At 45.4% G+C, this 26,053-nt stretch overlaps 1 protein-coding gene across 1 annotated transcript in view; it reads left to right on the plus strand.

Annotated features, from left to right (window-relative positions):
• The first annotated feature begins 1,577 nt into the window (after positions 1-1,577).
• Positions 1,578-26,053, plus strand: part of LOC143940108 (rab5 GDP/GTP exchange factor-like) — a 97,126-nt gene continuing 72,650 nt past the window's right edge. The window contains exons 1-2 of the mRNA XM_077461179.1: positions 1,578-1,727; positions 24,352-24,575. Coding sequence (XP_077317305.1) covers positions 24,355-24,575 — 221 coding nt within the window. The 5' untranslated portion in view covers positions 1,578-1,727; positions 24,352-24,354. The remainder of the gene's footprint in view (positions 1,728-24,351; positions 24,576-26,053) is intronic.

Below are 26,053 nucleotides of genomic sequence, written 5' to 3' on the forward strand. Positions count from 1 at the left end.
TGTTTTTTTGTTCTTAAAAAATAACAAACATGTTATACTTACCTGCTCCATGCAGTGGTTGTGCACAGAGCAGCCCAGATCCTCCTCTTCTCGGGTCCCTCTCTCCTGTTGAGTGCCCTCACAGCAAGCAGCTTGCTATGGGGGCACCCGAGCCAATCCGCAGCTCTGTGTGGCCATTAAGACATGGAGGCCGAGGTTTGGCCCCATCCCCTCTCTCCTGATTGGCTAATTGACTTTGACAGCAGCCAGAGCCAATGGCGACATTGCTGTGTCTCAGCTAATCAGGAGGGAGAGTCCTGGACAGCCAAGGCACTCATGGATGGAAGTGGGAATGCATTTAGTTAAAAAACCTTCTGCCTTTAGAATCACTTTAAGTGCAATTCACAAACGGAACTGGGAGTTAAAAAACATGCGCTATTTAGTACCAGGGTTTTTCTGGCGGTATAGCATACGGTATTTGGCAGACACAGTGTGGGGGTCCCCCCCCCCAATAGTTGATTGCTAAGGAGTGGGTCTGGAAGCCGGATGCTGCTTCCTTACCAACGGATGACTAATGCAAAGAAAACATGCTGGCAATCATTAATTATGAGAAAAAAAGCGTGCCCCCCCCATGCATACCAGGCCCTTTGGGGCTGGTATGGAATTAAAGGGGAACCCCACACCAAAGTTAAAAACAAAAAATGATCCATATCAGACCATTATTCCAGCATGAAACCCGGCAGGTCAGGAAAGAGAGGGGTCGGACGAGCGAGTGTGGGGCTGTGAGGGGGCTCTACCCCCGTTTCAGGTCTGAATTCAGGCAAAAATTCATACTGGATTCGCCCTTAGAACAGGGACGCACCGGAACCTCTGCTGCAAGCCGCAAAGTGTGAACCGAGCCTTAGTGAATGGAGCCCACAGACAGCAATAAAAGACTGACAGGTGCTCTAACTCCTCTCTACTCTATACAAAACAAAAAAAAAGTTTTGCATATAATATACAGGTAAGCCTATAATAAGGCTTACCTGTAGGTATTGGAAATATCTCCTGCATGCGCGGTTTAGGAGATATTTACCACATACGCTTGTGCCAACGTCATCGGTGCAAGAGCACTGAAGAGAGGGCATGGTTGTGCCGTTTCTAAAGGGCCTGTGCCAGGACCGTTCGCTCCCGCGACTCTGGCCAGTCACAGAGCCGGGGTCCGTGGCCCCAGTAGGAAGAGGGGTGAAGATGGATGTGGCCACCAGCGGGGAAAGCACAGGCTTCATTTGCAGGTAAGTGCAACATAATGGGCTACTATGCATCGAAAAGTAGCCTATTATGCTTTCACTTTGCAGGGAACAAAAGAGGAAGTAAAACCCATCAGGGTTTACTTCCTCTTTAAAAATAACACAGTGACTGAAAGTGAGTAGGAGCCTGAAAAGTCTCTGTAGCAGTTGTAGAATTTTGCATTAGTCAGTCCCAGCTGTGTTGTCTGCTTGGGAAATTGTATGAAATAGGCAGAAATGAGTTGATGGTGCAGTGCTTTCTTATCGTTCCTAGTTAGCCGTATCTAATCTCCAGGCAGATACCTAGCACAGCTACCAGCAGCCCTGCCCAGCACACACACAGAGGACAGGGGGTGGCGGCACACATCTCACTTCCGGCGCCTCTACAACCTCTGCACTTCTATCTTCCGGTCTGGAGGGAGGATCGGCGGCGATCAGCTGACAGGGGGGCACGTGATTGGACGGTGACAGCCTTGCGGGGTGAGTATGTGGGGTCGGATGGGGTGCTGATGAATGACCACATAAAGCGCTCTTCCAGGTGTTCCCAGCTCTCTTGTCATCTTGTCAGGACATGGCTAGACGCTGCTAATGATTGCATTGTTCATTAGTCTACTTCTATAGATTTTTACAAAGCAGCGTCTGCCCCCTAATATTCCCTGCTGGTCAGCCAATCATTATCACCGAAACTACATGAAACAGGAAGGTGTCATCTGCAGTGAATGTCACCTCCATCGCAGTTGACACTTCAGGTTCTCTGCAGTGATTATCATCTCCATCGCAGGTGACGGTTCAGGTTCTCTGCAGTGATTGTCACCTCCATCGCAGGTGACGGTTCAGATTCTCTGCAGTGATTGTCACCTCCATCGCAGTTGACACTTCAGGTTCTCTGCAGTAATTGTGACCTCCATCGCAGTTGACACTTCAGGTTCTCTGCAGTGATTGTCCCCTCCATCGCAGTTGACACTTCAGGTTCTCTGCAGTGATTGTCACCTCCATCGCAGTTGACACTTCAGGTTCTCTGCAGTGATTGTCACCTCCATCGCAGTTGAGACTTCAGGTTCTCTGCAGTGATTGTCACCTCCATCGCAGGTGACGGTTCAGGTTCTCTGCAGTGATTGTCACCTCCATCGCAGGTGACGGTTCAGGTTCTCTGCAGTGATTGTCACCTCCATCGCAGGTGACGGTTCAGGTTCTCTGCAGTGATTGTCACCTCCATCGCAGGTGACGGTTCAGGTTCTCTGCAGTGATTGTCACCTCCATCGCAGTTGACGGTTCAGGTTCTCTGCATTGATTGTCACCTCCATCGCAGTTGACGGTTCAGGTTCTCTGCAGTGATTGTCACCTCCATCGCAGGTGACGGTTCAGGTTCTCTGCAGTGATTGTCACCTCCATCGCAGGTGACGGTTCAGGTTCTCTGCAGTGATTGTCACCTCCATCGCAGGTGACGGTTCAGGTTCTCTGCAGTGATTGTCACCTCCATCGCAGGTGACGGTTCAGGTTCTCTGCAGTGATTGTCACCTCCATCGCAGGTGACGGTTCAGGTTCTCTGCAGTGATTGTCACCTCCATCGCAGGTGACGGTTCAGGTTCTCTGCAGTGATTGTCACCTCCATCGCAGGTGACGGTTCAGGTTCTCTGCAGTGATTGTCACCTCCATCGCAGGTGACGGTTCAGGTTCTCTGCGGTGATTGTGATTTGTTCACACCCGCTTGTTTCCTAAGTGGGGCGACATAACCGTGAAAAATGTGCATTTTGCCACTGTGCTGCAATAGTGGGTTTCATTTGCGTTTATCATTAATTATTAATGTCCCCCAAGCGCAGGTAGACTCCCACTCCCACCCCCACATGCAGAAACGTGCTACAAATGTGCTAAAACACGCACTAAAAAAACACCCTTTGCTCCACGAATAAAGAGGTTCTGGAACTACATTGGGGTTTTTGTCTTGCGTAGGGCAGCCCATTCACTCAAATGTGCTGCCATAAGCGTAGAGTTTCCACCTCATCCCTTTTAAAACCGAACACATATGATTTACACAGGTTCTGTGGCTAATTAACCACTTCAGTACTGATCACCTCCCCCCCCCCTTCATGCCCAGGCCAATTTTCCGCTTTCAGTGCTGTCACACTTTGAATGACAATTGCGCTGTACCCAAACACTTTTTTTTTTATCATTTTGTTCCTACAAATAGAGCTTTCTTTTGGTGGTATTTGATCACTGCCGGGTAAGGATGAGCTCAGGCGTGTTCGCAACCCGCATGTGCATAGCCTGCAAGGAAGTCTCCACTGCACAGTACTAATCACAGACGTAGACTGGGAAAAATGTCTCACTGCCTGTGATTAGCGCTATGCAGTGCAGACTTCCTGGCAGGCTCTGCACCTGCGGTTTGCGAACACGCCTGAGCTCATCCTTAGAGCCCATTCACACAGGGGCAACTCCTGATCCGACTTCAGGTCGCCCCAAGTCGCCTCAGGTCGCCTCAGGTCGGACAACATTTAAAAAGCAATGTAAGTGAATGAGAGCCGTCTTAATGCACACTACTGAAGTCGCTCCGACTTCAGAAAAGGTTCCTGTACTACTTCTATCCGACTTGTAGGCGACCGGTACCCATTGATTTCAATGGAGATCGCCTCCAAGTCGGATCTCCGTCTATACGGAGGCGACTTTGACAGAATTATTAGCTCTGAAGGGGGAACTCCACGGCAAATTTCTGAAAAAAATTTGGCGTGGGTTCCCCCTCCGAGAGCATACCAGGCCCTTAGGTCTGGTATGGATTCCAAGGGGAACCCCCTACGCCGAAAAAACGGCGTGGGGGTCCCCCCCAGATCCACACCAGACCCTTATCCGAGCACGCTACCCGGCCGGCCAGGAAAGGGGGTGGGGACGAGCGGGCGGCCCCCCCCCTCCTGAGCCGTACCAGGCCGCGTGCCCTCAACATGGGGGGGGTGCCTTGGGGGAGGGGGGGCGTGCGGCCCCCCCACCCCAAAGCACCTTGTCCCCATGTCGATGAGGACAAGGGCCTCTTCCCGACAACCCTGGCCGTTGGTTGTCGGGGTCTGCGGGCGGGGGGCTTATCGGAATCCGGGAGCCCCCTTTAATAAGGGGGCCCCCGGATACCGGCCCCCCACCCTATGTGAATGAGTATGGGGTACAATGTACCCCTACCCATTCACCTGTGGAAAAAAAGTACAAAAAAAAACACAACACAGGGAAAAAATATTTTATTGCACAGCTCCGGGGGTCTTCCGTCTTCGGGGGTCTTCTCGCCGGACTCCTCCGCTATCTTCTTGTAGCTCTTTTACTAGCGGAGGAGTCCGGCTTTCTTCCTCCCCGCCGCCGGCCTCTTCTCCCGACTTCGGGGGTCTTGTCCCCCTCTTCGGTTCTTCTGCCGGGCCACCGCGCCTTCTTATAGCTCTTTTACAGGCGGTGGCCCGGTCTTCTGCTGCTGCCGCCGCCACCGCCGCCCGTTCTTCTTCTTCTTCTTCTTCTTCTTCTTCTTCTTCTCCAGGAGATGTTGACACGACACTCTCTCCGGCCACAATGCCAGGGACGCGCTCCGCTGCCACTTATATAGGGACAATGGGGCGGTGTCACATGGGTTGATGTCACATGGGTTGATGTCACATGGTGACCCCGCCCCCTTACCATGTGACATCAACCCATGTGACCAACCCATGTGACATCAACCCATGTGACACCGCCCCATTGTCCCTATATAAGTGGCAGCGGAGCGCGTCCCTGGCATTGTGGCCGGAGAGAGCGTCGTGTCAACATCTCCTGGAGAAGAAGAAGAAGAAGAAGAACGGGAGGCGGCGGCGGCAGCAGCAGAAGACCGGGCCACCGCCTGTAAAAGAGCTATAAGAAGGCGCGGTGGCCCGGCAGAAGAACCGAAGAGGGGGACAAGACCCCCGAAGTCGGGAGAAGAGGCCGGCGGCGGGGAGGAAGAAAGCCGGACTCCTCCGCTAGTAAAAGAGCTACAAGAAGATAGCGGAGGTGTCCGGCGAGAAGACCCCCGAAGATGGAAGACCCCCGGAGCTGTGCAATAAAATATTTTTTCCCTGTGTTGTGTTTTTTTTTTTTGTACTTTTTTTCCACAGGTGAATGGGTAGGGGTACATTGTACCCCATACTCATTCACATAGGGTGGGGGGCCGGTATCCGGGGGCCCCCTTATTAAAGGGGGCTCCCGGATTCCGATAAGCCCCCCGCCCGCAGACCCCGACAACCAACGGCCAGGGTTGTCGGGAAGAGGCCCTTGTCCTCATCGACATGGGGACAAGGTGCTTTGGGGTGGGGGGGCCGCACGCCCCCCCTCCCCCAAGGCACCCCCCCATGTTGAGGGCACGCGGCCTGGTACGGCTCAGGAGGGGGGGGGGCCGCCCGCTCGTCCCCACCCCCTTTCCTGGCCGGCCGGGTAGCGTGCTCACATAAGGGTCTGGTGTGGATCTGGGGGGGACCCCACGCCGTTTTTTCGGCGTAGGGGGTTCCCCTTGGAATCCATACCAGACCTAAGGGCCTGGTATGCTCTCGGAGGGGGAACCCACGCCAAATTTTTTTCAGAAATTTGCCGTGGAGTTCCCACTTGAGCTCATTCTCTGCTTGGCCTCGGCAAAAGTCGCCTGGCCTGGGGCGACTTGTAAGTCGTCCCAAGTCGGGCTTGAAGTCATCACAAGTCGTGTTGAAGTCGTCCCAAGTCGCGCTGTGATCTTAACTCAAGTCGTGTCCAAGTTGCCTGACTCAAGTCGCCTACAAGTCGTGTTGCCCCTGTGTGAATGGGCTCTTACTGCTGGGGTTTTTTTTGCTCAACAAATAAATAAAAAAATGAACATTTTGAAAAAAAGTTTCTTTGTTTCTGTTGTAACATTTTGTAAATAAGTACATTTTCTCCTTCACTGATGTGGTTTCCATTCAAATTTAGTGCAAATTTATAAGGAGAGTGCTCCCAGCTGCAATTTTATTTTCTATAAAATCTAGGCAAAAAAAAAATTGCAGTGATGTGCACACTGGACTGCTGCAAATTCGAACCAGTCCCATAGAAGTCTATGGCGCTGAAATTCGCACTGCACCACAATAAGCTCACACACAGGGGCGGACTGACCATTCGGTCACTTGAGCACTGCCCGAGGGCCCCGGGCCACTAGGGGGCCCCATTGGCGTTGCCAGCCTCAGTAAAACGAGGGACAGCATGTAAAAATCTGTGTTTTTATTAATTATTTTTTTTTTTTTTACATCTGTCTCTGAAATGTCCCTTACTGCCATCCTTTTGGTCTAAAAATCCCAAGATTATAGCTGATCTCTCCAGTACCTTCTCAGCCAATAGAAACATGTCTGTGTGTACATGTATCTGTATACTGTATGTGTGTGTGTGTGTGTGTGTATACTGTGTGGCCCAATAATCTCTGATTGCCTGGGGGCCCCCATAATCTCCTGTTGCCCGGGGGCCCCACGTGTTGTCAGTCCGCCCCTGCTCACACAGGACCCTTTTTGAACTGGTCAAGCTCGTTCCACAAATATGTGAACAGCCTTCACTGGAAACAATGCTTTTTTACATGACATGCGAATCAATGCTGTATGGTCGAATCTGATTCACATACATGTGAACTGGTACTCAAGGTCAGTTTACCATTTGGCCCTTTGCACAAAGTACATTTTAAGCACACCCTGGGTGTGCCATGTTGGAAACACCCGTTTGCCGCTCAGTGTGGTTTCTGTAAAATTCTTATTACCTAGAGTGACATTCATGTAAAACAGGCCTGGAACATGTAAAGTGCATCACGTTTTTATTATACAGGATTTATATAGCGCCAGCAGTTTGCACAGCGCTTTATAACAAAAATGGAGAAAGTACAGTTCAATTCAAGTGGGCCTGCTCTTGGTAGCTTATAATCTAATAGGGAGGGGCTTGTGGAACAAAAAGTACTTACTGTGAAGTAAGAAATTATGGGAGAAATAAATGATTTGGTTATTATATGCAGCAGGATAGGCTTCCCTGAAGAGATGAGTTTTCAGGGATCACCTTAGGCTGCTCAGTGGGAATCGGCAGACAGACAGGGGTGGCAAGTCCACCTCATATGGAAGGGGCCTAAAAGTGGACACAGTAGGAGATAGTTGGACAAATTGGGGTAGGGAGTTTCAGAGGATGGGAGAGGCTCTGGAGAAGTCTTGGAGGAGACCAGGGAGCTAGAGAGCACAAGGTCTTTAGAGGAGCGGAGAGCACAGTTTGGAGACAAGATTGGTGCTGTAGCTCGAGCCAGAGTTGTAGATGGCTTTGTATGTTATTGTTTTGAATTTTATCTATTGGGCAATGGGAAGCCAGTGGAGGGATTGGCAAAAAGGGGGTCACAGACAATGGACAGTTGGTAAGGTGGACGAGTCATCTAAAAAGTGTAGATGTTAACGGGGCCTTACAAACCACTCTGTGTCTGCCAATCCTTCTGCTGGCTTCCAGTCACTAAATGATTTGAATACTTACAAAGCCATCCACAACTCCCCCAGCTACATCACCAGTCTTGTCTTAATATTATTATTATTATACAGGATTTATATACCATCCTATAAAGAGATACAATACAATTACAATACAGTTTAATACAAATAGGAAGGCCCTGCTTATGGGGCTTACAATCTAAAGGGTATCACCCAAACTATCCACTTCACTCCTCTCAAAACTTCCTGCTATCTAGATCCCCTGTCACCTTGTCCCATACAGCCTTCAGGACTTTTACTGAGCTTCTCCTGGCTTTAACCTTGTCAAAATGAAGATGCTCCCTGTTATTCTTTATGGCTTAAGACACTCGCCAGTATGGGTCCCCAAAAGTTTTTTTTTTTTTTAAACAATTTGACTAACTCCTTTCTACGTTTTTGTGGAAATCAAGCCCTCCTCTTTTTAGCAAAAAACTCTATGTAGACCCTGGATGCAAGTAGGTTTCGCTTGTCCTGATTTACAGAAGTATTTCCTTGCAGCACCTCTCATGCATGCCAATAACTGGGTCATTTCTGGTTACACTAATTCCTATGTGGTCCTAGGAAGCCGTATACCTAGGCTCCTATGAAACCCTACACCTCCCTCCTTCCATTGAGCCCCATTCCCACTTACTCTATCCATGAAGACAGTGCTCAAGGCCTGGCGGTCCAATGTGCCTACAGGTTCTGCCGTAACTCCTCAGTGGTAACTCCATACTCCACATTGGTTTAGCCTAACTCTTCCAATCTATTCCCCATTTGATTGTTTGGTTATCCAGGGGCATTAAGGCTTCATTCACACCATGGCGTTCTGGATCGCGGGCGGAATAGCCGTGATTCTGTCTGTGATTCCGAAACGTTACAAAATGTGGGACACGCTTACTATCCCTGTTACTTTTAATGGCAACCAATTGGAAAGTAACGAGGATCGCAAGCACGTCCTGGATTTTGTGGCGATTTGGAATCTTTTACGATTCTGCCTTTGATCCGGAGTGCCATGTTGTGAATGGAGCCTAAGAGTCTTGCTCATATTTGTACTGGGGGAGACCTGACTACATTTGACAACCTGAAACTTCACTTTAGTCTACCTAATGGCGCGTACACACGATCGGACTATGCGGCGGACTTAGTCCGACGGCCAATCCGACGGACTTTGCAGCTGAGGTCCGCCGGACTTTCAAGCAAACGGACTTGGCCACACACGATCACTCCAAAAATCCGGCGGATTCGAACGTGATGATGTAGAATAAGGAAGTTCATAGCCAGTAGCCAATAGCTGCCCTAGCTTTGGTTTTAGTCCGTCGGACTAGCACACAGACGAACGGATTGTCTGCTAAAAGCCGAGTCCGGCGGACAACTTTGAAGCAAGTCTTATTTCTAGGTCCGCTGGACTTTTGGGAAGAAAAAGTCCGCTGAAGCCCACACACAATCGAATTGTCCGGCGGACTCTGGTCCACCGTACGAAGTCCGCCAGGTAGTCCGATCGTGTGTACACAGCATAACTTGCTTTTTAAGGTACTTACAGCTCTGTCATACCTACTACTCCCAATTCAGAGCCTCCCTGATTGTTGTGGAGGCCTCGGATATTGAACATATACTTAGGGATGCCTCCTTGTCTAAGCCGCTGTCTGTGTTGTACAGGGCTCTCCAGCCTCCTGTGCACGTTGGGATGGAGCTTCTGCACTCTACATGGCAGGTGGTTGCTCCTGACATTGACAGTGAGGATTTGTGGGACTACACCTTTTCCCAATTGGCAGCCTGTTGGGATAGGTTGATCCAATTTAAGATGTTGCACGGGATTTATTTGACACCGCACAAGTTACATAGAATATATCTGGGGGTTTCTTGCTGGTGTTGGAGATGTGTGAGCGAGCTTGCTGACTTCAATCATATTTTCTGGACCTGCCTGAAAATTAAAACTTTTTGGTCTGAGGTTGCTGAATTTATCACACATCCCTCTGAGTGTCGATGTCTGTTTGCTTGGACTGGTGGGCGCATTGGCCTTCCATCGGGCACTAAGGACACTCATTGGTCTACTGCTTTTTTATGAACGCAAGGCTATTACCTTTGAATGGAAGTTCATGGAGGCTCCCACTTTGTACTTCTGGCAAATCCTGGTTAATAAGGTGGTACTCCTTTACAAAACAACGTATGTTTCTTGTAGGTGTCCTTAGAAGTTTAAAAAGGTGTGGGACTTAAAGCGGGAGTCCGCTGTTTTTTTTTTTTATAAAAGCCAGCAGCTACAAATACTGCAGCTGCTGACTTTTAAAATAGTGACACTTACCCGCCCAGCGCGCCCGCGATGTCGGCACCCTAAGCCGATCTCTCGATTGTCTCTCGGGTGCTGCCGCCGCCATCTTGGGTATGGGAATCAGGAAGTGGAGCCTTTCGGCTTCATTTCCCGGTTCCCTACTGCGCATGCGCGAGTCGCGCTGCGCAATAAGGATGGTCCCCGCTGTCTCTGGGATCCATGTGTTTCCCAGCAGGCAGCGGGGGACTTTCGGAAAGGGGCGTAGATTCTGCGGAAAGGGGCGTACCTTCTGCAGAATCTACGCCGGAAGTGGGTGCAGATACCTGTACTGTACAGGTACCTGCAACCCCCTCCCCCCTGAAAGGTGCCAATTGTGGCGCCAGAGGGGGGGAGGATTCCAATGAGCGGAAGGTCCACTTTAGGGTGGACCTCCGCTTTAATGGCTTGATTGTCCCTCTACAGCCACATAACAACATGTCAGCGTTGTCGCAATTTGAATAACAATTGCGCAGTCATGCTACACTGTACCCAAATGACTTTTTTTTTTTATAAAAAATTTTTTCATACAAATAGAGCTTTCTTTTGGTCGTATATACTATTTAATCACTACTGGGGTTTTTATTTTTTGCTAAACAAATCAAAAAAGACCAAAAAAACAAACAGTTTTCATAGTTTGTTATAACATTTTGCAAACAGGTAATTTCTCTCCTTCATTGATTTGCACTGATGAGGCTGCACTGATGAGGCGGCTGTCAGCATGAAGAAAAAAAAGTCGATTGCTGGCTCTGTGTATATCAGGTGATCAGCTGTCATTGGCTGACAGCTGATCACATGGTAAGGGATTGGGATTGGCCCCTTACTCTGATCTTTGATCAGCTGAGTCTCATGCACGGGAGGACGTACATGGACATCCTCCTGGCAATTAAGGCCTACGCTGTAGCTGTCTTTCGGCTATAGTGTGGGCGTGAAGGGGTTAAGGCCAGTTCACACCATAGGAACTTAGTCTGGGGGCGCTCCGGATGCTTTTCTGCATGCATGTTTTTGACGCGTTTCTGTTTTTGGTGCTTTCTAGTGCATTTTACCCCCCCTTTTTTTTTCTTCGCCTTAAATTGGGATGTGTGCATTTTTGGTGCATTCCAGTGCGATTTTGATGCATTTTTTACTGCATTCCAGTACAGTTCAGTGCAGAAAATTTTTTATTTTTTTTTCCTGAAACTAGAACACACTGAAACTGACCTCCTGTGAACTATGCCATTGGACACCATATAACCTTCTATCCATGTGTTTCCGATGCTAGAAAAAATGCACTGGACTGCAAGTAGTGTGAACCAGCCCTTAAAAAGTATTTGTTATTTAGATTTGTTAGGAACCTGTAAAGCATTGCACCCACAATCAAAAGATCGTGGGTGTAATGCCACGGTCCTGCAGACTGTTGGTGTAGCTGTTTGGCTGTACCTTCGATACAAGCAGTCAGTTAAATTCTCACAGGGAGCTCAGTAAACTATCTAGAGCGTTCAACAGTGCCCTGGTAGTTCATTACTACAAACTGACGGCTGTAAAGGATGTTGGTACTTGTAGTTTTCACATTCACATAACTCTGTAAATGACGTGGCCGGGCGGGGGTGAGAAGATCCCCCTGCTCGCTGTCAAAATAGGGTATTGGGGGGATGAGGGGGCTGGTGCATCTGTAACATGTTACAAAATATGAACTTGTCCTTTGAGATTTATCTGTAAGTGAATGTGCAGTGAGTCCAGGCTGCCAGATGTACCTGGATTCGGGGACCTATGCAAATTCGTTCCAAAATATAAACACTCTTTGTTATGATTGTAGTATGTGGGAAAATACGCACACATATAAGTTGCTTCTGTGAGATTTGGAAAGCTCTACCTATTTAGAATAGCTTGGTTCTCTATTATGTTTATAGATGACTTTTTCCTTCCTGGTTTCAAAGTGTGGCCCTCCTGCTGTGTCTTACAAGTTATACCATAAAAGACTATTGTTAGGCCTTGTGGGAGGCTATGGTATGGTCTATGACGTCAAGGAACCCACCTATTGAACCGTCAGCTTGGGAAAATGTGTACGAATTTCTATGTTATTGTATCTAAAGCTCAGTATCTGTCCTGGCTCTGGAAATCTGCTTATTCTTTTGTTGTGATTTTTTTTGTTCAAGCTTGTTATACTGCTTTTGTTTATTTTGAAAACACTGTAGTCCCAGTTTAATAAAACCGTACAAATACAGGATCCAGTCAGGTTTGTGGAGAAAAATCATGACTTTATATTGGTTGATATTAATATTTAAAGCTCAATACCAAGTGTCCCATTTTTATTTGCACAGTTACAGTATATTGATCCAGTTTGGACCAATGTAAATATGTCTATGCCATATCTGTGAGATCCCTGACGCAGGAGACAATCGCTGTAGAAGTCACTGCTACTACAGTGATCATTACAATCTCTCAGGTCCCATGCCAATGAACCCCCTGCTGCATAGTAAACAAAAGGGCTCACTTGTTCAACATGGCTAGCTTTTACAGAACACCTTGCGTTTTTCTCAATGAATGCAAGCCATCATCTGTTTGGAAAAATGTAAGGTGTTCTGTAAATGGCACCCATGCCAAGGGAGCACCCATGTGTTCCCTATGCAACAGGGTAGTCGCTTGGCATGACACCTGAAAGATGGCAGCAATCTCTGTAGTAGTGGTGACTGTTACAGCAATTGTCCCCTGCCACAGATGTGGCATATGAATACTTACATTGGCCCAAGCTGGAGCAATGTAAATATACAAAAAAAAAGTCAAACACCCATGTTGGGAGGTGCCTGGAGGAGCTACTATTCACTATAACATCACTAGCGGCATCGCACCAATGGTGGCTTTAGGGATCTTACTCCATCCTGCTATAGAGCTGTGTGCTTAATCGTTAAAAAATCGTGATCTAGATTAAACCTCCCTCATGAAGTCTCCCTCAGGAAACTTCCCTCAGGAAGTAAACTCTCCCACTCTGATGCTTCTTTTCATGTTAGTCCATTATAATAAGTCATTATCAGACTATAGCCACTGTAATCCGTCCCAAATCGCATATTACTTACTGTTTAACCACTTAACAACCGCCCATTGCCGATTAACGGCATCAGGGCGGTTGTTTAACTCTAAGAGGCCGTTAATTAACGGCCTCCTAGAATTCTGCTCTCGCGCGCACACGAGAGCATCCGTGACCGCTGGGTCCAGTGGACCCGGCGCATCACGAATCACGGTAAACGGCCGCTCATCGCGGCCGTTTACCACGTGATCGCTCCGTCAAATGACAGAGTGATCACTTGTAAACAAGCCGGCGTCATGTTATGACGCCGGTTCCTCCCTCCCCCTCTCTGTACCGATCGGTACAGCGGAGGGGGAAGAGATCGGTGTCAGCAGCGATGTGGGCTGCATCTGCAGTGCCCACATCGCTGCTCACCGAAAATTAACCCCTCAAATCCCTGCAAATACTCTGCATTACTCTGCAATTCCCTGCAAATACTCTGCATTACTCTGCAATTCCCTGCAAATACTCTGCATTACTCTGCAATTCCCTGCAAATACTCTGCATTACTCTGCAATTCCCTGCAAATACTCTGCATTACTCTGCAATTCCCTGCAAATACTCTGCATTACTCTGCAATTCCCTGCAAATACTCTGCATTACTCTGCAATTCCCTGCAAATACTCTGCATTACTCTGCAATTCCCTGCAAATACTCTGCATTACTCTGCAATTCCCTGCAAATACTCTGCATTACTCTGCAATTCCCTGCAAATACTCTGCAATTCCCTGCAAATACTCTGCAATGCCCTGTAACACTCTGCATTGCCCTGCAACACTCTGCATTGCCCTGCAACACTCTGCATTGCCCTGCAACACTCCGCAATGCCCTGCAACACTCCGCAATGCCCTGCAACACTCCGCAATGCCCTGCAACACTCCGCAATGCCCTGCAACACTCCGCAATGCCCTGCAACACTCTGCAATGCCCTGCAACACTCCGCAATGCCCTGCAACACTCTGCAACACCCGCCAATACCCTGCAACACTCTGCAACCCCCGCCGATACCCTGCAACACTCTGCAATGCTCTGCAACCCCCGCCGATACCCTGCAACACTCTGCAATGCTCTGCAACCCCCGCCGATACCCTGCAACACTCTGCAATGCTCTGCAACACCCGCCAATACCCTGCAACACTCTGCAATGCTCTGCAACACCCGCCAATACCCTGCAATGCTCTGCAACGCAGTACTCTGCAACACCATGCTCTGAGATACCCAGCCATAGTCGGTGATACCCTGCAATACCCAGCCATAGACATCTCCCGCCGCCCTCCGCCCTCCGGTGCTTCTACCGAATCGCTAATACGATCAAAGCCAGAATCTTTTTTTTTTTTCAGGCTTCCCAGCTTAGAGGTGAGATGTGGGTCTTATTGACCCCACATCTCACTGTAAAGAGGACCTGTCATGCCATATTCCTATTACAAGGGATGTTTACATTCCTTGTAATAGGAATAAAAGTGATCAAAAAAATTATTTTTGGGGAAAAAAATGTCAAACTAAAATAAATAAAGTAAAATGAACAATAAAAAAAAAATGTTTTTTTTAAAGCGCCCCTGTCCCCATGTGCTCGCATGCAGAAGCGAACGCATGCGTAAGTCCCGCCCACATATGAAAACGGTGTTCAAACCACACATGTGAGGTATCGCTGCGAACGTTAGAGCGAGAGAAATAATTCTAGCCCTAGACCTCCTCTGTAACTCAAAACATATAACCAGTAAAAAAAATGTAAATCGTCGCCTATGGGGATTTTTAAGTAGCGACGTTTGCCGCCATTCCACGAGCGTGTGCAATTTTGAAGAGTGACATATTAGGTATCTATTTACTCAGCGTAACTTCATCTTTCACATTATGCAAAAATTGGGCTAACTTTACTATGTTTTTTTTTTTTTTTAAGCACAAAACAGTTTTTTTTCCAAAAAAAAGCATTCGAAAAATTACTGCGCAAATACCGTGCGAGATAAAAAGTTGCAAAGACCACCATTGTATTCTCCAGGGTGTTTGCTAAAAAAACATATATAATGTTTTGGAGTTCTATGTAATTTTCTAGCAAATAAATGATGATTTTTACATGTAGGAGAGAAATGTCAGAATTGTCCTGGGTGCTCCAGAACGCCTGATGGCGCTCCCTGCATGTTGGGCCTCTGTATGTGGCCACGCTGTGTAAAAGTCTCACACATGTGGTATCACCATACTCGGGAGTAATAGCAGAATGTGTTTTGGGGTGTAATTTGTGGTATGCATATGCTGTGTGTGAGAAATAACCTGATAATATGACAATTTTGTGAAAAAAAAAAAAAAAGTAAAAAGAATCTTGATTTTGCAAAGAATTGTGGGAAAAAATGACAACTTCAAAAAACTCATCATGCCTCTTACTAAATACCTTGGAATGTCTTCTTTCCAAAAAGGGGTCATTTGGGGGGTATTTGTACTTTTCTGGCATGTTAGGGTCTCAAGAATTGAAATAGGCCGTCAGTCCTTCAGGTGTGATCAATTTTCAGATATTGGCACCATAGCTTGTGGACTCTATAACTTTCACAAAGACCAAATAATATCCACCAATTTGTACTTATTTTTACCAAAGATATGTAGTAGTATAAATTTTGGCCAAAATTTATGAAGAAAAAATTTCTAATCTGCTAAATTTTCTAACAGAAACAAAGAAAAATTCGTTTTTTTACAGAATTTTCGGTATTTTTTCTTTTATAGCACAAAAAAAAAAAAACCCAGCGGTGATTAAATACCACCAAAAGAAAGCTCTATTTGTGTGAAAAAAAGGACAAAAATTTCATATAGGTCCAGTGTTGCATGACTGAGTAATTGTCATTCAAAATGCGAGAGCACCGAAAGCTGAAAATTGGTCTGGTTATTAAGGGTGTTTAAGTGCCCAGTGGTCAAGTGGTTAAAGAAACTTTAAAAAACTTGTTTCCAGGGGTTAGGCAGCACCATCTTAAAGAGGAAGTAAACCCTGATGAGTTTACTTCCTCTTTGATTACCTGCAAAGGTAAAGCATAATGGACTACTATGCATCACATAGTAGTCCATAATGTGTCACTTGCCTGACACAGGAGCCAGCGAAGTCACCGCTGTCCCCTGGGGCATTCATCTTCTCGGTGGGTCTCGCTGCTCCGCCGCTGTCATTCGCCGAAGCCGCGATGACGTAGCTCCCACACAAGCACATGGGAGCCGCCACTCGCCGCATATTGGCGTTGACAATGGCGCACAGTGCGCCTGCGTGCCGCTGTCTACGACGCCTGTGTTTTGCCAAATATCTCCTAAACCATGTAGGTTTAGGAGATATTTATTGGACCTACAGGTAAGCCTTAATCTAGGCTTGCCTGTAGGTCAAAGTGGATTGTAAGGGTTTACAACTAGAGGTCGACCGATATATCGGCCGGCCGATATATCGGCCGATATTTGCCGTTTTTTAAATAATCGGCATCGGCCGATTTTGCTGATAAAAAGCCGATTTAGAACTACAGTGGGACTTTGAAATGACTTCTGTAAGAAGTCAGTGTGAGTTGCCTGAGTCGTCATAGCAACACTTTCCTCCTCTCTGGGCAGACTGCCAAGAAAAGAACTAAATGATACAATGTTTACACTTGAATGAATGAAGTCATCTCTGTGTGTAGAAGTTCTCAGTTTAACCATTTAAAGACTAAATCTTTTCTGACACTTGATGCTTACAAGTAAAAGTCCTGTATTTTCTGCCAGAAAATCACTTAGACCCCCCCAAAAATTATATATAATTTTTTAGCAGAGATCCTAGGGAATAAAATAGCGGTTGTTGCAATATTTTATGTCACACGGCATTTGCACAGAGGTCTTTCAAATGCATTTTTTTGGGAAAAAAATACACTATTTAAAAATAAAATAAAAACAGTAAAGTTAGCCCATTTTTTTTTTCGTCCAAAAGTTTTGACTACCTGTTTTTATTTAATATATAGGTTTTTTTTTTTTTTTAATCTAAATCATACATACAAGTAAACTGATTGGAGGTTTGTTTTGTTTAATAAATGTTTAAATGTAAGAAATTTTCTGTATTTTCTGCTTTCACACTGGAGCGTTGATGTTAAAACGCAAGTTTTAGCGGCTCTTTACCATCATTTTAGCGGTGCTATTTGGCTGCTAGTGGGGCACATATAACCCAGCTAGCGGCCAAGGAAGAGGTTAAATGCGCCCATGAAGCACTGCTGCCAAATCGCATTGCATGCGCTTCGGCAGTGGTGCCCATTCATATCAATGGGCAGGAGTGGTGGAGGAGCGGTATACACCACTCCAAACGTGCTGCTTGCAGGACTTTTTTTTAAGATCCTGCCAGCGCATCGCCTCAGTGTGAAGGCACTCGGGGCTTCCACACAGACTGCAGGGGAGCCATTTTGCAGGCACTTTACAGGCGCTATTTTTAGCCCAAAAGCGCCTGAAAAACGCCCCAATGGGAAAGGTGTGTTAGATCAAGGGGGATTAAAAAAATAATAATAATAATAAATAAAAAAGGAAAAAAATAAATAAATAAAATAAAATCGGCTAAACATATCGGCCCAAAAAAATCGGCATCATATATCGGCTATCGGCCGCCATGATTTCTAAATATCGGCATCGGCATTGGCCAGAGAAAAACCCATATCGGTCGACCTCTATTTACAACCACTTTAGGTATTGTTTTCTGAGTCCACAGTGGAGTGTATTTCCGCCCTTACATTGAGCACTTCCTGTACTGTTAACCAAGCCTCCTTCTCAATCCAGTGTTTCTATTGCAACCCTGCTTCCCTGTTCATAGCTTACTTGTTTATTTCATAGTATTTACTTGTGCCGATGACTAATGTTTCCCTTTGTCAGACTTATCAGCTTCAGCTGATAAGACTGCAGTAATGGCCAAGTTTAGACTGTATGTGAGGTCACATGGTGTGTAGGAGGAAGCTCTGAGTGATTAGCAGAGTTCAGAGCTGTGCAGTAGAAAGTCATGATAACAGATAGATAAGACATAGAGAGTGTGCCTTAAATCAGGGGAGATCTGGGCATGCTCAGTGACTTCATTCTACAGAACAACAAGGATTACAACAATACTAAGCAAGTAAGGAGATATCTACAAGCAGTGTTCATTAGGGTTTTTTATTCTGATTTACATGGGACAAAGTTGTGGGGGAGGGTTTACAACCACTTTAATACAGCATTTCTTCGATTCAGTGCAGAGAGTTCTCTGCTCACAGCTGACAGCTGTCAACCCCCCCCCCCCCCAAAAAAAAACAGGCCAAATGCCACTTTATCACATCATTGTCAGTGCTGGGAGATAACTATAAACAAAGTATCATTTAGTTCTTTAGATCAAAGGAATGAACTTCAGTCTGTAATTGAGGTCCGTTTAATCACTGAAAGATAGTGCTAGTTTACACCAGACGCAGTTCCGTTCAGTTCTGTGTGCTTTTTTTTTCTGCAAAAAATGCATGCACATGTATTTCAATAGCTCTAGTTCACACCATGCAGTCAGTTTCTTCACCAGAAACTGACTACATGGTGGGAACTAGAGCCATTGGAATACATGGAAAACACTGTGCATGCATTTTTAGTGCAGAAAAAAACTTTTTCTGACACTTATTGCTTATAAGTTAAAATCAATATTTTTTTTGCCAGAAAATTACTTAGAACCTCCAAACATTATATATAATATATTTTTAGCAGAGACCCTACCTAGAGAATAAAATGGCGGTTGTTGTAATATTTTGTCACACCGGCGCACCGGTCTTTCAAACACAATTTTTTTTGGAAAAGATACACTTTAATGAATTTAAAAAAAAAATTAAACAGTAAAGTTTGCCCAATTTTTTTGTATAATGTGAAAGATGTTGCACTGCGAGAATCGTGATCTTTATTCTAAGAAAAAAAAATGTGATTCTCGTTAGCCAGAATCGGTCAGCTCTATCCTGCTAACATTTAGCGATATTGGGAATATTCAAGTGATTGTAAAGTCTTGATTTATTTATTTTTTTTCCCTATAAAAATAAAAAAGATGTTAGACTTGCCTACTCTGTTGCAGTAAATTTGCACAGAACAGCTGGGATCCTCCTCTTCTCGGGTCCCTCCTCCATGATCCTGGCCCTCCCTCCTGTCGAGTGCCCCCACAACAAGCAGCTTGCTATTGGAGTACCTGAGTCACAGCTCCCTGTGTACATTCACACACGGATCCCCGACCAGCCCCCCCCCCCCCCCCTCCGTGCCTCAGCCAATCAGGCAGGAGAATTTTCGATGGCTGAGACAGTTGTGGACATCGTTGAAAAGAGAGGGACCTCAGGTAAATATTAGAGGGGCCGAGGAGGGCTGCTGCACACAGAAGGCTTTTCATCTTAATGCATAAAATTGCATTAAGATAAAAAAAACATCTGCCTTTACAACCCCCTTTTTAAGGCCACATCTAGATATACTACAATGATTGTGTTGGGGGGGGGGGGGGGGGGGCGGAATTGCCTTGTTGGTGTGAAAATGGTTTAATTGTAACACTCTCAAGCAGAGAATCTAGGCCTGGAAAAATGTACCGCTATCCTTGATTGGAAAGATAAATCTTATTAAAATGAAGGTTCTTTCAGTTATTCTTTATTTTTTGCCCCATGTGCCCCTACGGATCCCTAAATCCTACTTTAAAAGACTGGACGACCTAATGACCTCCTTTCTTTAGTCCCCTTCACCCCCACATATAGGCTTAAAGGTACTGCAGGAACCCTGGGGACAGGGGGGGTTGGCCCTACCTGATTGGTACAAGTACTACCTTGGAGGCCAAATGGTATTTACACGCTGATGGCTATTGGAGGATGACTCAGCTACGGTGTTGGAAGCAGCAGTATTGGGTTCGTAAGAGACTTTACAATTGGCTGTATTCCAGGGAAGCAAGTCTATTTTTCCACTGACCAGATCTATGAAAGCCACTATAGGAGCATGGGCAATTTCCCAACACTTCATGCAGCCTGTGACTACAAGAGCATGTCACCTGCCACCCCACTGTGGATGAACCCTTGTCTCCCGCACTTTCGTGAATTCCAAGATCAAGGGGAATCAAAAAGGATATTACACGGGAGGGCATTTTATTCTCCTTTTGATCAAATAAAAACTAAATTTGATCTTCCGAAACAATATTTTTCTGTTATCTCCAACTACAGCATGCATTTCAGTCACAATTTCAGACATTGTGGATAGAGACTTACCGTTCTGTTTTGGAAAACCTTCTCTAGGACGACACTTTATCCAATAACCTAAAAAGAATTGTTTGAAAACATTGATGGGGAGGATTGGGTTGATGTATGAGAGGCCATTTAAACATCTGATGTTAGCTAGGGATAGACTGATAGTTTAAATTTTTGCATAGAATCTACCTTACCCCGGCCCAATTGGCAGGGATTTACTCCTTGTGCTCCGCCACATCCTGGAGACATACATATGTCCCTGCCAAATTTGAACACATTTTTTGGAGATGTCCAGCAATCCGAGACTTTTGGTTGAAGGTACTTGAGTGCATAACCGAAATACTTACTGTACCTATACCCCAGTCCATCTCAGTGTGCCTCCTGGGTTTGGTGGATGATGTAGTTCAGTCTAATGCCCTTAGAATCGTACTCGATGTCATACTATTTTACGCACTATTTTACGCACGGAAGGCAATTTTTCTCCATTGGAAGAAGCCCCCCCGACTGTGGCCCTCTGGAAAGGTCTGGTCCAACTCTATGATCTCTTTTTATAAGGCCACATATATCTCCATAGGTTGTGAGAGGAAATTTCAAAAGGCATGGCGAGTGGATGGATCCTTCTTCCACCACAGGTTGACCTCTCGGATGTGGATTGAGAATTCTTGGCAATGTTTGCACTGTTATTTAGGATAGCCCAGATACTTGGGCGTGAGTGGCATAATGGTAATTAATAACCTTTTAAGTCCTACTTCTACTGTTTTAGAGCTGTTTTGTATGGTTGAACTTACTATTCAATGTACTTTTCAGACCTGGGTGGCCTATGGGCTCATTCAGCTATTAACCACTGGTTTTGGAAGGTGGAAGTATTACTTTTTTGAAGCAACCCTTAGGGGCATCAAAGTTGGAAGGGAGATGAGTTTTAGGGAGGGGGGAAGAAGGGTTTTCTTTTAGCTTCTGTTAGATTACCAGATTCTTGTTTTTCTATAATGTTTACGGCCCTGCGTGGCCATTTTCATCGCCACCTTTTTTATGTAAAAATATAAATTCAATAAACCGAATAAAAATAAATAAAAAAAAACACTCTACACCACCTATTACATAAAGTTACTGAATGCCGGGACAATCCAATGACAAGCTATAGTGCATTGTTTCAATAAACTGTTGATGTGTGCTAGGTAAAGATGGAACATAAAGTGCGTTGCACCACATAAAAATGCAGCAAGGTGTGTCTGCACTGTGGCTTGCATTAAATAGTAAATAAAGTATTTTGGCTTCTGCTGTGGAGGGGGAAAAAAAGTATTTAATCCCCTGCTGATTTTGTACATTTGCCCACGGACAAAGAAATGATCCATCTATAATTGTAATGGTAGGTTTATTTTAACAGTGAGAGACAGAATAACAACTAAAATATCCAGATTTTTTTAAAAAAAAGTTATAAATTAATTTGCATTTTAAAGAGTGAAATAAGTATTTGATCCCCTATCGGCAAGATTTCTGGCTCCCAGGTGTCTTCTATACAGGTAACTAGCTGAGATTAGGAGCACTCTCTTAAAGGGAGTGTCCTAATTTCAGCTTGTTACCTATATAAAAGACACCTGTCTACAGTAGCAATCAATCAGATGCCAATCTCTCCACCATGCTAAGAGCAAAGAGCTGTCCAAGGATGTCCGGGACAAGATTGTAGACCTACACAAGGCGGTGAAGAATCAGAACAGAGCTACACAGGAGAATCTTGTCATTGGTCTCAAGGCAGCTGGGACCATAGTCACCAAGAAAACAATTGGTAACACACTACGCCGTCAAGGACTGAAATCTTGCAGCGCCAGCAAGGTCTCCCTGCTCAAGAAAGCACATGTAAAAGGCTGTCTGAAGATTTGCTAATGATATCTGAATGATTCAGAGGAGAACTGGGTGAAAATGCTGTGACCAAAATCTAGCTCTTTGGCATCAACTCAGCCCGCTGTGTTTGGAGGAGGAGGAATGCTGCCTATGACCCCAAGAACACCATCCCCACCTTCAAACATGGAGGTTGAAACATTAAGCTTTGGGGGTGTTTTCTGCTAAGGGGACAGGACAACTTCACCACAACAATAGGATGATGGACGATGCCTTGTACCATCAAATCTTGGGTGAGAACCCCCTTTCCTAAACTAGGGCATTGAAAATGGGTCATGGATGGGTATTCTAGCTTGACAATAATCCAAAACACATGGCCAAGGCAACAAACGAGTGGCACATTAGGGTCTTGGAGTGGCCTCTCCAGACCTTAATCCCATAGAAAATATATGTGGTGGGAGCTGAAGGTTTGAGTTACCAAATGTCAGCCTCAAAACCCTAATGACTTGGAGAGGATCTGCAAAGAGGAGTGGGACAAAATCCCTCCTGAGATGTGTGCAAACCTGGTGGCCAACTAAAACAAACGTCTGACCTCTGTGATTGCCATCAAAGGTTTTGCCACCAAGTACCAAGTCATGTTTGCGAAGGGGTCAAATACTTATTTCACGCATTAAAATGCAAATCAATGTATAACTTTTTTTTTAAATGCGTTTTTCTGGATTTTTTTTGTTGGCTCCAATACTTTTTTTCCCTCACTGTATCTTAGGCTTTTAAAGCGGAGTTCCACCCAAAAGTGGCATCTTTAAGGGGGGAGGGAGGGGAACAGGTACCTGTCCCCACTTCCGGGAGACAGCGCTGCCTCTTCCTTCCTAAGGACGTTGGGCCAATTAGAAAGGGCAGCATGCTTTGTGTAATGCACAGTAGAGAACCGACTGTGAAGCTGAAAGGCTTCATTGCCGGGTTCCCCTACTATGACTGATCGTGGCAGCACCCGAGAGCCGATCCGAAAATCGGCTGGGGTGCGGACATCGCGGGAACCTTGGACAGGTAAGTGTCCTAATATTAAAAATCAGCAGCTACAGTATTTGTAAAGTAATTTCAGTTGATGTGTGTTGACGTGCTGTTTTTTTATTTTTTTATTTATTTTTTGTTTTTTTGTGCGGCATGGTATTGATATACACTTTTTCTCATAGCAAAAGCTATAAAAATATTGGTTTCCCTAATGCTTTCTGTGACATGTAGTAGTTTGCTGCACTGTGTTTATTTTCAGCATGTTATGTTTTTACTCAGCACACATCAACTAAGCATGTTTGTGTGAGCAGGGCCTATAGGGAACAGTGGATTTCAGCTTATTGCATTGGACCTACGTTAAGCAACACAGCCCCACTGGGCATGGTATGAACGGCACCTAAGGCCGGGTTCACATATGTGCGAATTGTGCGATTTTTTTTTTTTTTTTTTTTTTTTTTTTTTTTTTTTTACCGCATCCAATTCACATGACAGGTGAGTGTGATCAGCTTTTAATGGAGCTGGTTCACACATGTCCAGGGTGGCTGTAGTGCAGTTTTCAAAAGGGTCCAGTGCATTTTTGGGTCCGGTTCAGGTGCGAGTTCAAGAAAAGATTCGGACTTGAATCACACCTGAACTGGTGAACCGAAATCCACCTGACCCTAGGCTGGAAACTGGCCGCATATCTGTGAGCCGGACCTTAGTCTTCTCACACAGGTGTTTTCATGAAGGTCTCCTGCAAATAAAATATGTTCAGATAGAAATATAGGAGCAGCCATTGCTGAAAACCTTCATTGTTTTCTAGTTGTCTTGCCACTTTGCCGATCCAGAGGCTTCAGTGCTTTTTGAATAAGCAGCCTGAAACAAGCATGAAGTAAGTTAGTTCAGAATTAAATCAGAACTCCTGATGTGGAGACTCATTCCAGGTCAGTGACTACCATATTTAAGGTGTTGCAACAGCATTAGAAAAATACAGTATATTTGACTTGCTGAACTAGATTAAGCATGCAGCAAGTGAAGAAGTCAGAACTCAAAGATTAGCCAAGCATTTTCCGAAGGAGGTTAACAATGGCGGCTGCCATATTTCGGTTATCAATGATTTCCTTGAATTGCAAAGTGTATTCCAAACTTTGTTCATCATAACAGCACCCAGTATACTATAATTAGTATTTCCATGACTTTTTTTTTTTTTTCATTTGGACAATGTGGCATTTTTCTGTGTGTTTGCTGTATAGGGATAATGATCATATTATGTTGATTTTATATTGAGCTCTTTTTTTTTTTTTTTTAATTCCTACAGATCATGAGTTCTGTTTCGCCAGGGCAGGAACATGTTCCACTTTGCCATGGACAAAATCTCACCCTTCCAAACAATGACTATGTGCCTTTCCAATTTCAAGGGCTTGTCTACAAACCAGAGATGTGCAGAAAGAATTGTGGGTTCTATGGTAACCCAGCATGGCATGGCTATTGTTCCAGATGCTGGATCCAGAAGCGACAGCAGACTCAGCCACTCACAAATGGGTAAATACTATTTCCATATTCAACCAGTAGGAGCTCATTTAAAAATATTGTGATGCATTAAACACCCAATGTGTGTGGTGTGCATTTACAGGCTTGTGATGCAAAAAGTGTATTAACCAGATGTCAATCCCCAGCAACAAAGTACAATTACATTAGAGAGGTGCACAAAAAAAAGGCTTTATGGGTAATTAGCGTACCAATGAATGTTCAGATTATTCCATATTCCTGATATTCAAAATTGATTATTTTGTTTTGAGAGGGTGGTATGTGTAGACAGGGGCGGACTGACAACTCATGGGGCCCCCGGGCAATAGGAGATCATGGGGCCCCCGGGCAATAGGAGATTATTGGCCCCCCAGGCAATCAGAGATTATGGGGCCACACAGTATACAATCACACAGTATACACATACATGTACACACAGTATACACAGACATGTTTCTATTGGCTGAGAAGGTACTGGAGAGTTGGGGCAGCTATAATCTCAGGATTTTTAGACCAAAAGGATGTCGGTAAGGGACATTTCAGAGACAGATGTAAAAAAAAAAAGAAAAAAAAAAAAAAAAGATTTTTACATACTGTCCCTGGTTTTACTGAGGCTGGCAACCCTGATGGGGCCCCCGAGTAGCCAAATGGCCAGTCCGCCCCTGTGTGTAGAAGAGGAGTATGAAGAGTATAACAGTGGGCAATGTGAGCAGAGGAGGCGTGCCGAGGGTGTGATAGTGGACACTATGTACAGGAGAAGAGTGTGGAGGGTATGACTGAAGGCAGTTTGTGCAGGAGCAGAGGGTTTGGCAGCAGAGAGTATCTACAGGGGAGGAGTATCGTGGGTATGTGCAGGAGGAGAGTGTGGAGGGTTTGATGGCAGGCAGTTTGTGCAGGGGAAATAGAGAAAAGGGCACTGTGGTGGGATTTGCCTGTTAGCAGTATGTGAGCCTGAATAGTGCTAAGGGAATGATAGTGGCCAGTATGTGCAGGGGAGGGCATGACAGTGGGCCTTGTTCAGATTTGTATGACGGTAGACATTATACGCATAGGAGTGGATGATATGACTGCTGGCAGTATGTCCAGGACAGTGGAGAGGATATAATGGTAAATAGTATGTGCAAGACAGGGTTGTGGAAGATTTGATAGTGGGTAGTATGTGCTGTGTGGGGTTATGACAGTGGCAAGGAGTGCAAAGGGTATGACGGTCCATCCCACGTTCGGGGGGGGGGGAGGAGGGTATGACAGTGCATACAATGGTCATGGTGTGTAACACTTGGGTAGAAATGGGAAGTGTGGGAGGATCATTTTACTGAATCAATCAGAGGAAACTTGCACTGCTGAGATTTGAATTCAGAAACCGAGCTGGGGTAATTGCCAGTCACAGCCAGTAAAGCTGAGACGGTAGGTGATCAGCCATTAGTTCAGACAGTTGACAGGGTAGCAACTATTGGTGCTGCTTCAGTTTGACCTTTTGCTAGGGTCATCCTTTG

This window comes from Lithobates pipiens, unplaced genomic scaffold (assembly GCF_037356315.1).
Source record: "Lithobates pipiens isolate NorthernLeopardFrog02 unplaced genomic scaffold, aLitPip1_a1.2 Scaffold_3, whole genome shotgun sequence".
Lineage (NCBI taxonomy): Eukaryota > Metazoa > Chordata > Amphibia > Anura > Ranidae > Lithobates > Lithobates pipiens.